We start from the raw sequence: 17,251 nt of genomic DNA, 5'->3' as shown, positions 1-17,251 counted from the left end.
ATTTCATTTTATCATAACTATAAATCAAAATCAAAATCAAAATCTAAATGGTAATATATAGTAATTTGTCAACTTGACCCCCCCCCCCTCTCTCTCTCTCTCTCTCTCTCTCTCTCTCTCTCTCTCTCTCTCTCTCTCTCTCTCTCTCTCTCTCTCTGTGTGTGTGTGTGTGTGTGTAGGTATATGTGTGTGTGTGCACGTGTGTGTGTGTAAATGTAGGTGTGTATATATTTTTAAAACTTTGATCTGAATCAACAGGTCATATAAATTAAACAAAAACATTAAGAGAAAAATGTCGGAAATTTACCGTAGTGGTTCAGCATATCCTTCAAATAAACTTCTTAATTGATCACAATATTCTTGTTCACTCTGGAGTAATTTATCGACAACCTGAAAGCGGGGATCTGAAAAGAAAGGCGGCAGTTTGAGGATTTACAGTAATACATGCTGCTCAAGAGCCGAGCTGAGCTCAGTCAACACATTTCCCCCACCTCCACACCAAGTATTTAACAAGTAAACACAAAAAGATCACAACAGGTATTTTTCTTTGATGTTCCTTAACGACCCTAAAGATGAAGGTGCCAAACTGTGTTGATAGCAATGCTAGAATTATATTTAATGAAGGGGAATCCCACGTATGTCTTTACCGGCCTCGGTGGTGTCGTGGTTAAGCCATCGGACATAAGGCTGGTAGGTACAGGGTTCACAGCCCGGTACCGACTCCCACCCAGAGCGAGTTTTAATGACTCGATGGGTAGGTGTAAAACCACTACACCCGCTTCTCTCTCACTAACCACTAACCCACTGTCCTGGACACACAGACCAGATAGCTGAGGTGTGTGCCCAGGACAGCATGCTTGAACCTTAATTGGATAAAAGCAGGAACATAAGTTGAAATAAAATAAATTAAATTAAATTAAATCACATATGTTGACAGATGATTTTTTTTTCGACAGATGATTAGCGACAAGCAGAAAAATAAGTTTTTTTGCTTGTGTGAGGAATGTTGTAGATTTTATCATTTTATCATGATACCCAAAGGTCATTCAGAATTAAAAATGTGACTTGTAAACAAAAAGAATCATTTTTATTTTTATTTGAATTTTTAATATAGTATTTTAAATGACCAGTATGGTTCCACTATTCTAGCAGTGAGCTGGTTGGTAACACTTATTTTTCATTAGTTTTAAGATATCATATGGCTTCTTACTGACTATTCAAAGAGTAAAATGAGTAACAGGGTTTTCCACCAAGACAATGTGTGTGAATACAAAGTATGGTTTGTTACAGTTTGGTTTGTTTAACAACACCACTAGAGCATACTGATTTATTAATCATCGGATATTGGATGTCAAACATATGGTCATTTTGACACAGTAATAGAGAGGAAACCCGCTACATTTTCCATTAGTAGCAAGGGATCTTTTATATGCACCATCCCACAGACAGGGTAGTATATACCACGGCCTATGATATACCAGTTGTGATGCACTGGCTGGAATGAGAAATAGCCCACCAATGGGGATTGATCTCAGACTGACCACTCATATCAAGTGAGCCTTTTACGACTGGGTTACGTCCCGTCCTGTGTGCGAATGCAAATGCAAATGTGAACAACCTCTCCCACCAACAGCACGTTATGTTAGAATATTGAGAGACAATGTAAGCACAATGGGCAGGGGACAGCTAAATTCCAAGTTTGTTCAGGTTTTCAAAAAAACTATTTCCTTTCCTTTTTTCAACCTAGGAAAGAAGCATGGCCATTTCTGAAGATTTTCCCAAACAATGTGGATATGATGGTATTCCTTGACAGTAAGTGGGCATTTACTGCATAAACAAACATCCATGTGAAAACATGTATTGATATCTGGTCATATGAAATTATATACTCATAAACATCCATGTGAGAACATGTATTCATATCTGGACATATGAAATTTTATACTCAAAAACATCCATGTGAGAACATGTATTCATATCTGGACATATGAAATTATATAATCATAAACATCCATGTGAGAACATGTATTCATATCTGGACATATGAAATTATATAATCATAAACATCCATGTGACATGTATTCATATCTGGAGATATGAAATTATATACTCATAAACATCCATATGAAAACATGTATTCATATCTGGACATATGAAATTATATACTCATAAACATCCATGTGAAAACATGTATTCATATCTGGACATATGAAATTATATACTCATAAACATCCATGTGAAAACATGTATTCATATCTGGACATATGAAATTAACAACTCAACAAAACTATTAAAGACTATAGGGATGGGACGGTTCTGTTTTTTTAATTTTCGGTTCGATTTTTTGTATTTCTTTTACGGTTCAATTTATTCACGTTACTTTCCATAAGTAGTACAAGGACGCCAATTATCATACATACAATTTTATAAACTGTTTTGAGAGCAAGACACTTTATTTTTAAGGGTTATTTGTAAAATAATTGTAAATCTAAAATTATATCTAGACTAGAAAACAAAAATTGCATTTTTACCATGCCATGTTAGTGTGCTGGGTCTGGGATACTTGGGCAGTGTGTCCCCCAGGATTTGAGTTACAGAGGGTTGGCAAAATAATTTTGAGTGACAATGCTAGGGGGTCTGGGGATAGTCTCTTCCACATTAAAAAAAAAAAATCAGTTGTCTTTAGATGCATTTTGGAGTTCATAATATATGGGTGCCATGTACACATTACAGAAGTCTAAAAGAAAGATATATGTCAAGACATATTTCTGTAATGTTTATTAATATTATTTTGACAACGTCAAATCTTTAATGAGAAGTTTTTGGTTTTTTAAAAGTATGGAATTACTCGAATAAGCACAAATACATAATATATATGCCTACTGTTGAATATGTAACTAAACACAAGTTACATAAAAAGGTATCACTGATCTAAAAAAAGGAAAAGATAAGCAAGCACAAGTACAAGGACAGCCTAGTGGTAAAGTGCTCGCTTGATGCGTGGTCAGTCTAGGTTCGATACACGTCGCGGGCCCATTGGGCCATTTCTCACTCCAGCCACTGGTATATCAAAGGCCATGGAATGTGCTATCCTGTCTATGGGATGGTGCATATAAAAGATCCCTTGCTACTAATGGAAAAATGTAGCGGGTTTCCTCTCTAAGACTATATGTCAAAATTACCAAATGTTTGACATCTAATAGCCGATGATTAATAAATCAATGTGCTCTAGTGGTGTCGTTAAACAAAACAAACAAAAAATACATGCATATAATATATAATAGTTAATTATTAAACTGGTTATTTTTATTTTATTGTTTTTGCTCCTATTAAAAGTGAAAAAAGAAAAATCTGCAAAAATTTATTTTTAAAAAGAAGAAAAAATTTGCAAAGTAGTTTAAGTACATTGTAGTTATGGAACTACAGATGATTTCGTCCCAATAAAAACTTACGGAAATTAGCGATGTTGAATCATTTTAATATGATGGAAATTGGGCGCCATTTTATCATTCTTGAAGCTAACAAGTGTTTACTTTTTTCAATTTTGACGACTGGGATGAAACATACATAAAATGTTTATTCTCTTGGCAGATTAATCACGGACGTTAGTCCCTATTTTGGGATGTTACAATTTTTACGGTCCCGGCAAGAAATTTGCAGGTTCTGTGCAGGATCCAAATGGCGCCTATCATCCATGCAAACATGTCAGGTTTAAAGGAATCGAGCACTGTGATTGGCTGAAATACTTTACGGGTCATTGGAATTACCAGCAAGGTGCGGAGACGTTTACACATGTAAAAACAAAAACAAAAAAAAATTTTTTTAATCGAAATGAACCATGGTTCAGAAATTGGGAAATAGTGCACCAAACAGTGGGCCTAAAACTGTGATTTTCAATAACATCGAATAATCGTCCCATCCCTATTAGGGACCAGTAGATGTTTTCAGCATCTTTCTTTATAAATATGATAAAAACAGCTTCTTCCAATTTAATGTGTTGATGTTGTAACATGTTCTTAAAATTAATCATTTAAACAACAATTAAGTGCACACAAACTGACAGATATCTTTATGAACCAAAGTGTAATGAATCCTAGCCACATGCACATACCAGTATCAGTAGGTTTCATAAATGGAGAAAATCCCCACCATGTGAAAAATTGGTGCATGTATGACAGATTAACTTTGATTGAAACTGTGTTTAAAAGTTATTCATAATCAAGAGTTGTAAAACTAATATAACACTAGCAAAAAATTACCAAAAGGTTTATTGGCCCCTAATTGATTTTGTTGTGTATACATATAAATTTCAGCTGTTTTAATTTGTTCGCTTCACATACCCTGACTGCAGGACTAAAGCTTGTCAAAACTTGTTGTTAACAATTTGACAAATTATGCAGTAAACCATGTGGTCTTATTCAAACAAACTGACAATAATCTAATTCCTCATTAATCGGTTTTCACTTTTAGCAGCACATACCACAACCTTTGATATACCAATCATATTGCACTGTTTGGGATGCAAAAAAACCCAATCAGGGAATGGGTTTCCTAAGGTAAAGTGCTCTTCCGACTGAGCTACATGTAGATCCCACCACCCCTGAATAGTGTTTAATGCAAGTAAAAGAAGATAATTATCAATTATTGACTGTTATTGAGGTTTTATGGACCGAAGAAATTAATATATTGAAATATCAACTTCCTCGATCCATAAAACCTGATATTGCCCGAAATATGATCAATAATTGTTTTATTACATAATGACATACATAAGACTCATATATTTCTGTATTGTTTATCAGAATAAAAATATGCTAATACTTTCCCGCAATACGTTCTGATGAGATTTAGTGACGTCACATAATCCTATGACATTGTATGACAAGCAAAGAAATGTGGACATAAACAGTTGAAACATTACCAAGATAAAAGTTAAATTTGACACACTATGACCTACAAGATTGTCAAAATCATATTAATAACAAAATGAAAATAAAAAAGTGATAAATCTGAACATACATTTATACTGAACAGTTACCTATTACCTCCTAATGCATTCTTTATTTGTAACAAAACCCAGGGAGTGTCGAATCTAAAGGCATTTTGATGTACATGTACATCATGATTCATTACATTTCTAAATCTGCGAAATATTCCTCTTTTCTTGTATTTCTAGTACAGCCCTCATTATCAAACACATTTTATATTAATCAAATAGAACCCGCCTCGGTGGCGTAGTGGTTAAGCCATCGGACTACAGGCTGGTAGGTACAGGTTCGCAGCCCGGTACCAGCTCCAACCCAGAGCGAGTTCTTAAGGGCTCAATGGATAGGTGTAAGGCCACTACACCCTCTTCTCTCTCACTAACTACTAACCAACTAACAATTAACCTACTGTCCTGGACAGACAGCCCAGATAGCTGAGGTGTGTGCCCAGGACAGCATGCTTGAACCTTAATTGGATATAAGCACGAAAATAAGTTGAAATGAAATGAAATCAAATAGAAGAGATTGAACAGTTCTAAACATGTCTGTATACGTTAATACCTTTTTTTGTATTTGTTTAATAGTCTGGTTACAAATAAATTACGTAAATCTATTTTCAAATAAAAATAGTTATTCAATGCTTAGAAAATATATTTGAAGAAAACAAAAGGGAATTTGTATAATTTTTATATTTGAATTCTTAATACAATACAGAACAAATAAATTAAAACTAAAGAAATAGAAGTTACAACTGAACAAATTTTGAGTCAGTTGATTTGAGTTATCAGCCAGTTGAGTTCAGTAAACTAACTACACAGGCCTTTGGTAAATTCACAGAATTCACAGAACCGAAATTTTGTTTCCCATGATTATTATATCGAGTATGATATTTAAATGAAAAGAATATATATTGTATTATGTAATTATTTTTTAAACAGTTTCCGACGGGTTCCCATGATCACAAGGCATGAAAAAGTGTTTTCCATGAAATTTGAAATCCTATTGCCTGCTACATAATGTAATGTGTTTATCATTACAGTAAAATACAGGTACATTGCAGCCAAATTGTGAAATACTAGCTTGGATCAAAAACGTTCTTTGGGGCATTATTGGACCGTTTTAATATTTTTGTTGCAGTCTGTCTGGTGCACCATGCAAGCTGACATTTAGACCGCAGTGTGTTCTAGAAGACTGAATAATGGTGCAACTCACCGATTTCAATCTTGGTCTACAGAAGTTATTTTTACAAGTGTTTCTTTTCCTATTTGCTTTGGGCTCTGCATCCTCTCAGTGTAATATGTATTACATGAACCTAACATTCAAAGTTATTCTCAGAAGTGTTTTAGTACGCTGTGCATTATTCCATATCATTTCAGTTTAAAACAATGCTTGCATATATCTTTTTTCTTTTTGATTGTTTTTAACACAAGTATGCCTTGTAAAAAAAAAAAAAAAAATATATATAAAGTAATACATGTCCCCTTTCGAACACAACAAATTTTCATATCTCCTAAATTCAAGAGCAATACTTACGTGAAAAGTGGGTAACTCACCATTAAATTTAAACCTGATCAGTAACAGTACATGATAAACCTATATATATATATAAAATATCACCTCAATATCTTCAGTCATTGCAAAAGAAAAGTCCAGAAAACTAATTTTCATATCTCCTAAGTTCAAGGGCCATGGGTAAATGGGCATGAAAGTCAAACTTGATCTGTAACAGTACATGATAAAGCTATATGTCAAATTTCAACTCAATATCTCAAGGCATTGTAAAAAAAAAATTTTTAAACTATATGTGGGACAGATGGACAGACAGACAGCCAGACAGACAGACAGAAGGGCGGAGATGAAATGTATAGTCTCCTCCAATTGGACCAGTAGGGAACTAATAACAAGGAGTGCGGGATGTAGCCCAGTGGTAAAGCACTCGCTTGATGCGCGGTCGGTCTGGGATCGATTCCCATTGGGCTATTTCTCGTTCCAGCCAGTGCACCACAACTAGTATATCAAAGGCAATGGTATGTGCTATCCTGTCTGTGGGATGGTGCATATAAAAGATCCCTTGCTAGTAATGGAAAAATGTAGCAGGTTTCCTCTCTAAGACTAAATGTCAAAATTTCCAAATCTTTAACATCCAATACCCGATGATTAATTAATGAATGTGCTCTAGTGGTGTCATTAAACAAAACAAACATCTAATAACAAGGAAAAAAGAATACAGTGTACCTTGATTTATTTTAAACCCTGCTTACCCCCCCCCCCCTCCCCCCTCCGTATTTCTGGTTTTAATTCCCTCCATTTACTGCCACCCTCCCTTATCCATCATCCACCGATTACATTATTAAACAAAACTCCATTTAGCCATTATAATCCTCTTGATGTTATCACCAGTGTTATCACAAGCTCACCTTCGTGCCGTAATTAACCTGCTGGTTGATAAAAACTAAACACCAGTAGACGCTGGTAGTACTGTTACAATGTACAATGTACACGTATCTGATTTGTGTTCCTGTATGTATTGACAAATAAACAATAGATAAAATTAACAACAGCTTTATTATGTTGATGCTGTTTTTATTATTACTGATTAAAACCTGATGACATTCTTTTGACATTCAACAACTGGATCATAAAATGATGTTTGATAGTGAAACTAAGGTACCCTCACTATAATGTCAACACGATATAAAACCCAAATTACTTTGGTACAATGGTGGGCATTGAACAATGAAGAACTGCACATGTATTCTCAGCACTTATGCAGTAAGATTTACCTACCAGAATATTTCACCTTTTAAACAATCTGAATAATGATAATAAACAAGAATTCCACAGAATTAAACGTGTTGTCTACCATGAGCTTATTGTGAGTTACCGAGTTACATCCATAGATGTTCATGTTAAAAAAATTTTTAAATCAGTGAACAAAAAATCTATTAGAATTTTAATTTACTAATGGAAAGAAATAAAGGATCACACAGATAGCAACAAGAAATAATGACTGCATCAAAAATTAATTCATATTGTTAGAAATTGACTGGGAACATATAGGCAGCACATTCAACACTACAGACATTCAATCCCACGTTACAACTTGGTATGAAATATAGATTACTACGCTAGTTGTGAATTAAATTTGGTCTACAATTTGATGTGTTCCCTTATTTCTTTCCATCTGTATATTAAATATTTACAACATGCACAGAGATGAAAACTTCACAGATGTTATTCGACATAGGACTTGGAATTTGGAGCTAAATGTGTAACTTTGATGCTGAGCTAAATGCAAACCGGATGAATAAACATTTCATTTCATTTAAACTTATTTTCATGCTTATATCCAATTAAGGTACAAGCATGCTGTCCTGGGCACACACACCTCAACTATCTGGGCTGTCTGCCCACGACAGTGGGTTAGTTGTTAGTGGTTAGTGTCAGAGAAGAAGGTGTAGTGGTCTTACACCTACCCATTGAGCCGTTAAAACTCGCTCTGTGTGGGAGACTGTACCGGGTTGTGAACCCTGTACCTACCAGCCCTTTGTCCAATGGCTTAACCACGACACCACCGAGGCCGGTTTGATGAATAAACAATGCAATGTAGCATCATTAAACAACTATTCCTTTCATTTCCGCCCCCATATTCTTGATAGTTTCTTTGACTGAATCACACACAATAGGATTATGTGTTTATTACAAAGAAGCAGCTTGGGTGTTTTGTTTATAACCACGATCAATGATAACATTGTACAACTGGAAAGGTCAAGAGATACATAAGCTGATGAGAAAGTTATTTGCAAATATAACCTCTTAACTGCTTTCAGTTCTATTTCTAAATCAAACACCTGTTAATATGTTCTTGTAAGTAAAATATTTCAAATATAAACTCTTAACTGCTTTCAGTTCTATTTCTAAATCAAACACCTGTTAACATGTTCTTGTAAGTAAAATATTTCAAATATAAACTCTTAACTGCTTTCAGTTCTATTTCTAAACCAAACACTTGTTAATATGTTCTTGTAAGTAAAATATTTCAAATATAAACTCTTAACTGCTTTCAGTTCTATTTCTAAATCAAACACCTGTTAATATGTTCTGTGAGTAAAATATTTCAAATATAACCTCTTAACTGCTTTGGTTCTATTTCTAAATCAAACACCTGTTAATATGTTCTGTAAGTAAAATATTTCAAATATAACCTCTTAACTGCTTTGGTTCTATTTCTAAAGCAAACACCTGTTAATATGTTCTGTAAGTAAAATATTTCAAATATAAACTCTTAACTGCTTTGGTTCTATTTCTAAAGCAAACACCTGTTAATATGTTCTGTAAGTAAAATATTTCAATTATATGCAAGACATACTACTTTATCCACAATCTTTTTCTCTTTTTTGAGGGGAGGGGAAGAATGTTTTTTCTTCCATTTTTTTTTAATACCTATATAGACTAATCTACACTGCAAAGGTAAAACAATCATGTTACAGGTCGTTTAGTATCATTATTTTCAGCCATGTATTGTATAAATTAACAACAATATTTCTTGAGATGCTATGGGCTGTACACTTTGATTATTCTATTAAAATTATCTTACTCACCTGAGTATAATTAATTTTAAAAATAGATTGGCTATTATATATAGTTACAGTTAACTGACTGAATGAACCATATATTATTTTTTTTAACTGTATACTATAAAGAACATAAATCTTGGAGAACATAAGAGAGACAATTACATTTAGAAAACTGTTGTGAGGTGTACAATGCACATGGATTTCGGAACATATTTATTCGATGAAATGGTGTATATATTTAGACATGGTCTGTAAAGCGTTCAAGCCGTGATTACACTGCAGTACATAAAACACATGAGAACATAGAGAATGGGCCCACTAGCCCAGCAGGAGCTACATTTAACATGTGCTTAGGATATACCCAGTTCAGCAAGTGGGGTGTCAGATGCAGTGAAGCAAACAAATGGGAAAAAAGCACACATAATAATTTCTAATAAAATGTACACAATGTTATGTTTTAATTTTGTATTTGAAAAATGCTTGTAGGCAAAGAACTACATTATTCAGTGTACCAGTAATTAATATTATCTAATGTAGTCATATTTTCGTTAACAATGTTTGATGTGAATATATTTTTAATTTACTAATTTATTCCAAATTAAATGTATCTCTTCAATATAAATTCCCTCTTTCTGTCCTGGACAGATCTGGCCCAGGATGCCCAGGATGGATGTGCCTGAACCTTCAGTGGATATTAAATTATAGTTTGTTTTGTTTAACGACACCACTAAAGCACACTGATTAATTAATCATCGACTATTGGATGTCAAACGTTTGGTCATTCTGACATGTAGTCATCAGAGGAAACCAGCTACATTTTTCTTAATGCAGCACGGGATCTTTTATATGCACTTTCCCACAGACAGGAAAGTACATACCAGCGCCTTTGACCAGTTGTGGTGCACTGCTTGGAATGAGAAAAACCCCAATAAGTTGAATGGATCCACAGAGGTGGTTCGATCCTGCGACGCAAGCACCTCAGGCGGGCACTCAACCGACTGAGCTAAATCCAGTCCCTGCTTGTAGGCAAAGAACTATATTAATTAGTGTTCCGGTAATTAATATTATCCAATGTGTTCCGGTAATTAATATTATCCAATGTGTTCCGGTAATTAATATTATCCAATGTGTTCCGGTAATTAATATTATCCAATGTGTTCCAGTAATTAATATTATCTAATGTAGTCATATTTTCATGAACAGTGTTTGACCCACATTACTGGAGTCTCTGTCTCACCTTCTTCTGCGGCAGTCTGGTCAGCCAACGACAAGTGCTGTCCCAAGATGTTGTCACTGTGAGAATGAGCCAGAGGTGACTCGCTGGGCCGCAGCACCAGCTTGGTGGAGGCAACTATGACGCGGTAGCTGCTAATTCGGTACTCCATAGCAGCACCTACAATCAGCTGGTTCAAGTGGGACTCATCCTGGTCACTGAGCTGCAAATAAAACACAAGCAGCTTTAAACAAAATCAAACAAAATGATCAAAATGTACCAATAGAATAGAATAGAATAGATGTTTAACGACACCCCAGCATGAAAAATACATTGGCTATTGGGTTGTGTGTACCAAGATTCAATAATATTTCTCTTGACTTTTTACCAAAAATTTTAGTAACATTTTTAGTGTTTCCTTATATGGTTTGCTTGTGAAAATATGCTTGAGTAGTAGTTTGAGTAGTCTTGTTAGAAAATATTAATATTTGCAAACACCTATAAAAACATACATGGTACATTCTAGTTCCTAACTACAGACATTGCGAATACAGAAGAAGACGTTTGTTTTGTTTAACGACTCCACTAGAGCACATTGATTAATTAATCATTGGCTACTGGATGTTATCAGAGAAAACCTGCTACATTTTTCCTAATGCAGCAAGGGATCTTTTATATGCACTTTCCCACAGACATTCTGTCCTTTTAGATCACTATAAAAGTAATGTCTATGTCTATCCATTGAAATATTCATTTCTTCACATCAGACCTTTGTCTAGACTCCAACCTCTAGTGACGTCACATGCATACAATTTGTACTGCACTCACACAGATCTTATGGCCTGGTAATGGGAAATTTATTTTTGAGTCCACAAGCACCTAGACATTTCTCCAATATTGCCCAACTCAAAATGTTCAAAATTTATCTGGAAATGACTAAATGCTTACGTTTGTGACCCGTTGAAGAGACATGAATGGCCAAACAACATGATGAAAAATGGAAGTGTTTCTTTCTATATTAAGCAAGCAGCAACAAAAAGGCAAAAATATTCAGGATTTCCATGTGTGATTGCCATTATTATAATACAACACAATGTATTTATAATGTGTTTGACATCAGTGATTTGTTAAAAAATAACTAAGAGAAACACAATTAGTCATAATTCTAATAAATGTTATGGTTTATAATCATTTATATCTGTGATGGAATCAATGTTACAAATATTTTGATGTAGATAAATATTTTACACAAACTAACGTGCAAGTAAAAATGCAAAATAAGTGATGGTCCATCAGTACAAGTAAAAAAAAAAAAAAAACCTTCTGGCCCATTGTGATACTGACCAGTAAAAACCGGTTGGGACAGCAGTATTTTAACCATTAATAAGTCATTATTCAGCAAACTTAGTCATCTTTCTTTATTAGGCCAAAAAAATAAAAAAATGAAAATAAGTCTCTGGTCAGACAAAAGTTCCAGAATTGATGCACCAATGTGACTTTTTTTTTCTTTTCTTTTTTCCCCTTTTTTTAAAGCATGGATTGCAGAGAAAAGGTGGGCATAACTGATACTGAAATAAGGGGCATATTTAAATTGAAATCAGAATGCACGTCCTAGTTCATGTGTGATGACATTTTGGCTCCAAATATGGTTTTACATCATAGCAAGAAAAGCCCAGCAAAAAGCAATGTCATACCACGAGAAATTAAAAAAACAAAACAATCGACACACAAGGGTCAAAATCGATGCGAGAGACAAGAAATTTATTTTGTTTGGCCTTATAAACAAATCATTATAAACTGTTCATAATCTTCTGGAATTAATTGGTTATTCATAAATGCACATGTCAGGAAGGAATCACTACATAATGGCATTGTAATCCCACTAGTATTAGGGATTATAGCATAACATATAATACAAACCGTAACCGACACCTTCAGTTGAATGTTTTAATTCAGGGTAAAGCTGATTACAGGCTATAATAATCATGAACATTAATCACAGAGCTGTTAAAACATGAATATAGTTTGCTATGTAATATTTATCTCAAGCATACACCATACCATTTCATTTCCCCAACCTAACAAAGTATTTAGTGAAAAGGAATAAACTATAGCTAAGATTTCCAGCCATATTTACCATAAATTTTACTTTGTTTTTAATTATTATCAAAACATTTTCCACTCCTTAAGCCACCATATTCTAGAATCCTGCTGGTTTATCCAGTATACACAAGATTCATATTAATTTATAACATTAAAAAAAAAAACCTATTGGCCAAAATGTCACTGAAACAAAACAAAACCCCAACAACAAGGTGTTCGCAATTTTTATTTGCATGTGGTCATATTTTGAGAAGTATTTTGGGATTGACATGCACTAGGGATATTAATGGTCAAAATTTTAGAGGAGTTGTAATTATAGAAGAAATATGGTAAAAAGTGGTAAATATTTACAATTTCATTTAAAGTTAAAGCATAACAATTTATTAATACATTTTAAAAGAAGTTAAAGATTTTGTCATTAAGATTTACTGTCTGTAGTTTATTTAGTTTACACTGACATCTATACAACCCTCTACTTTACTGTCCAGGAGTAACTTTACTGTCCAAGAGTATCTTTAAACTGTCCAGGAGTATCTTTACTGTCCAAGACTGGAATATAACTCAGAAGTGGGATTCTGCCCAAGGTACGATGTGTAACCAAATTGACTCCATTTATTGGAAACCTTGGATTATTTCCAACCAGTGTTCCATAATTAGTATATTAAGTGCCATGGCAACAGTGCATAGGATGGACCACATAACATAATTACTAAAAGTTCTTCTCTCATTATCTAGATGAAGAGTCATAATTAGCTAATAATTAAACAATATGCTGGGGTGTCTTTAAACAAGTACACGTATGTCATTCTTTTCAAGCAACATAACAATGCTAGAGAAACAACAGCAGAATTTCTCGTGCAAATGATCACGTAACAATCCTTCACCAAATTATCATTTACCTATATATATCTATATAACCTATACTTACATAATATTAAAAGATAAGACATTCCATTCTGACAGGAAGTGGTAAATTGTTCACAAGAAACAATGAAAATGTGAAAGTGCAACAAGTTGATGGTATTTCCTACAAACATTTGTTTGACAAAAAAACCTGGAACCTATTTGGCTGGGAAAACAGGTGGGAGGCAGATTTCAACCAAACAGAATAATTCCTAATGGCTCTTGCTATATAGCACATCATATGTAGCTACGTAGATAGCATTAAATGTCAGTGGTGGAATAACACTGTTTATACACAGTAAAGATAGTGCCTTCTGTTTTACCATAACAACCTTTACAATGAGAAAGATCTGAGGCAGATATTGAAAAACAAAATACATCTCAGCTTAGCAAGAGCATTTTATACAGATATTTGATGACCTAATTGTGCAATATCCTCCCTATCCAACCATCAAGTTTTGTTTCAAAATGCACAATAAGTACAAAGTTCCAGTACTACACTTTTACTATTACACAAAAACATCAAATATATCAATTAAAATTAAACTAATATGTGCAATTTAATTAAAATCGACTATGTAATAATCAAAATAACACATCATAATTTTAATTAAAACCCTTATAGCTAATAAATTAACAATACTTAAGTATTTTAATGAAAGAGTATTCTAATTTAAACCTAAGTATTTAATAAATTAGCAATACCAGAGTATTTTGGATGAAATGTTATTAAGTTATACAATGTATTTGTATGCCCATCTTTATTTAGAGGGGATATAGATATAAACAATCAGACATAAATAATTCATTATTAACTACACATATTAATTATCTTAAATAATTGAATGAAACACCTTAACTATTAAAAAACACAGTAAGAACATTTTAGTATGGTACACAAATCAAGTTTTATCAATTATAACAACAACAAAAATTACTTTTATTTAATGAATGTTTAACTGTAGAAATACTTACAAAACATTTTAGTGCACAAATTTAGTTAATCAAGTATTCCATAACTTAGAGAATCCATTCTCGTCCTCCTATATAGACATCCATTACGTCCAACTAGCGTTTGCTAACATCTCGCAGTGTTTCTCCACTAAGCACGTGTTTGCTGTATAAAGCCTATAAGTGAGCAGGAGGCTTGTCATAACAGAACACTGTAATTGGATGCAGCCAGGAAAAAAGGCAGGGGATTTGGTCTTGGAGCTATCGCAACAAAACAGAGCTTTACCTAGATGGTGCTTACGAAATGAAAAGAAAGAATAAAATAACGCGAAGAAATGAAATCCATCTGAATCAAATACATCACTTTTTTGTATGTGCAAACGAGAAACTCTCCCGAATGTACTGTACAATACTGAACTATTTCGCTGAAGACTTTCTAGTATTTCCTACACTGCGAGTCAAATCACAACACCGTTCAGACATAAAGCGTTCCTTTTCATCCATGAAAATAAGGTGATTAGTTTTGTTCTTAGCTGGAGTCAACGCAAGGCAATAACAGCAAAGGATTGGAGCCCGACATAACAACATTAGCTCATGCATGGATCGACTTTACCTGGCCTGGGACAATGGCTTAATAATGACTGCAGCTAAACCAATCTGCTCAAAAGCAAATTGAGCAAAGCACAAATCATTCATACCCATAATATTTTAACTTAACATCTGACCTGGGCATTCAGGGCAAGACATATTAAATATGTGGGAAATTCAGACAACATATGATATGTAAATCTTTGTTGGTGGTAAATGTTTTAATCAAAATTGTACACAGTATGTATAAAAAAACTCTGCTTAATATTAAGTCCATTTCCCTATGGATATTGCATAGTGCAGGGGAAACCCCTGTAAACTGTACCCTCTGTAAACAGGAATTCCATCAAAATGGTTATTTTGCACATCATTTTTTAAATTTCAATACAAAACATAACCTCATTAAACCAGATATATATTAAAGCCGGGGGACCGGCCTCAGTGGCGTCGTGGCAGGCCATCGGTCTACAGGCTGGTAGCTACTGGGTTCGGATCCCAGTCGAGGCATGGGATTTTTAATCCAGATACCGACTCCAAACCCTGAGTGAGTGCTCCGTAAGACTCAATGGGTAGGTGTAAACCACATGCACCGACCAGTGATCCATAACTGGTTCAACAAAGGCCATGGTTTGTGCTATCCTGCCTGTGGGAAGTGCAAATAAAAGAACCCTTGCTGCTAATCGGAAAGAGTAGCCTATGTAATGGTGACAGTGGGTTTCCTCTCAAAATCTGTGTGGTCCTTAACCATATGTCTGATGCCATATAACCGTAAATAAAATGTGTTGAGTGCGTTGTTAAATACAATATTCTTTCTTTCTTTCTTACAGCCGGGGCTTCTTTTTCCTTTGTCCCGTGGGTATTTCGTTTAGATGGGTTTCACTCCATATTGAAAACATTGACAAAAAACATTAGTTTAACGTTACAACTTTAAATAAAATTTACTTGAAAGTTAGAACCAAGAATTAAAAGCAATCAGAACCAAGATTCCAAAAGAAGATTTTTAAAAACTGCCCTTTCATAACAAATATGAACAAAGTTTCAATGTGAATAAATATAAATAATGATTAACACTAAAAATAGAAGACCACAAAGTAAATAATTTTTGGGGACAAGGACATGCATGGCCCTGTGTTGAACACACATTTTTGTATATTATAAACCGAGCTTTTTCTATCATTTTAATACTACTGTGATCCAAACTGTGGTGCTACCCCATCCCTAATGTAAAAAGCACCTTTTTATCAATTACATTATTTGAATACATTAAATTCCAGTAAATTAATCAACCTGTGTGTATGTATTTCACTAAGCTTGAAAAAGCTCACTTTATAGATCTATGGCAAATTCTTTTAATACAATACTTGTGAAAAATAAGCATGTAAATATGCAATTAAACTTAGAGACCCACAGTCATTTGAACAGATGGAACAAACACATGAAATCGGCCAGTGTCAATGTTAATTTGCACTCCTCAGTTCAATATTTGTTTTTAGAGGAAGACAAAAATATTCATTTAACTTAACTGACAAACAAATTTTCCACAAGGTGTAATTTTATCTGTACAACATGGTTTCTGTGTTAAATTGAGGCAGGATGTAGCCCAGTGGTACCAAGCTCACCTAATGGATGGTGGGTCTAGGATCGATCCCCATCAGTGGACCCATTGGGCTATTTCTTGTTCCAGCCAGTACTTAATAACTGATGTGTTAATGTAAGCCCACCTATTGTATTTCAACTAATTAAAAATAGACAATGAAGTTCATAGCTGATTTTATTATTTTAGATCTTTTAACTAGCAAAGTTTAAACAAGAGGTCTAAATGGTCACTTGAATACATTGTTGACTTCACCTACCATACTCAGGTATGAATGAATGAATGAATGAATGTTTAACAACACACCAGCATAAAAATACACATTGGCTATTGGGTG

At 34.0% G+C, this 17,251-nt stretch overlaps 1 protein-coding gene across 1 annotated transcript in view; it reads right to left on the bottom strand.

The window, feature by feature from the left end:
• Nucleotides 1–17,251, bottom strand: part of LOC121370590 — a 304,206-nt gene that overhangs the window by 251,358 nt on the left and 35,597 nt on the right. Inside the window, exons 3-4 of the mRNA XM_041495912.1 lie at nt 10,800–10,998; nt 308–404 (exon numbers count right to left, since the gene is read on the bottom strand). Coding sequence (XP_041351846.1) covers nt 308–404; nt 10,800–10,998 — 296 coding nt within the window. The remainder of the gene's footprint in view (nt 1–307; nt 405–10,799; nt 10,999–17,251) is intronic.

The sequence above is a fragment of the Gigantopelta aegis genome, chromosome 4 (assembly GCF_016097555.1).
Source record: "Gigantopelta aegis isolate Gae_Host chromosome 4, Gae_host_genome, whole genome shotgun sequence".
In the NCBI taxonomy this organism is placed as follows: domain Eukaryota; kingdom Metazoa; phylum Mollusca; class Gastropoda; order Neomphalida; family Peltospiridae; genus Gigantopelta; species Gigantopelta aegis.
This window is presented reverse-complemented; position numbering and strand designations above follow the sequence as displayed.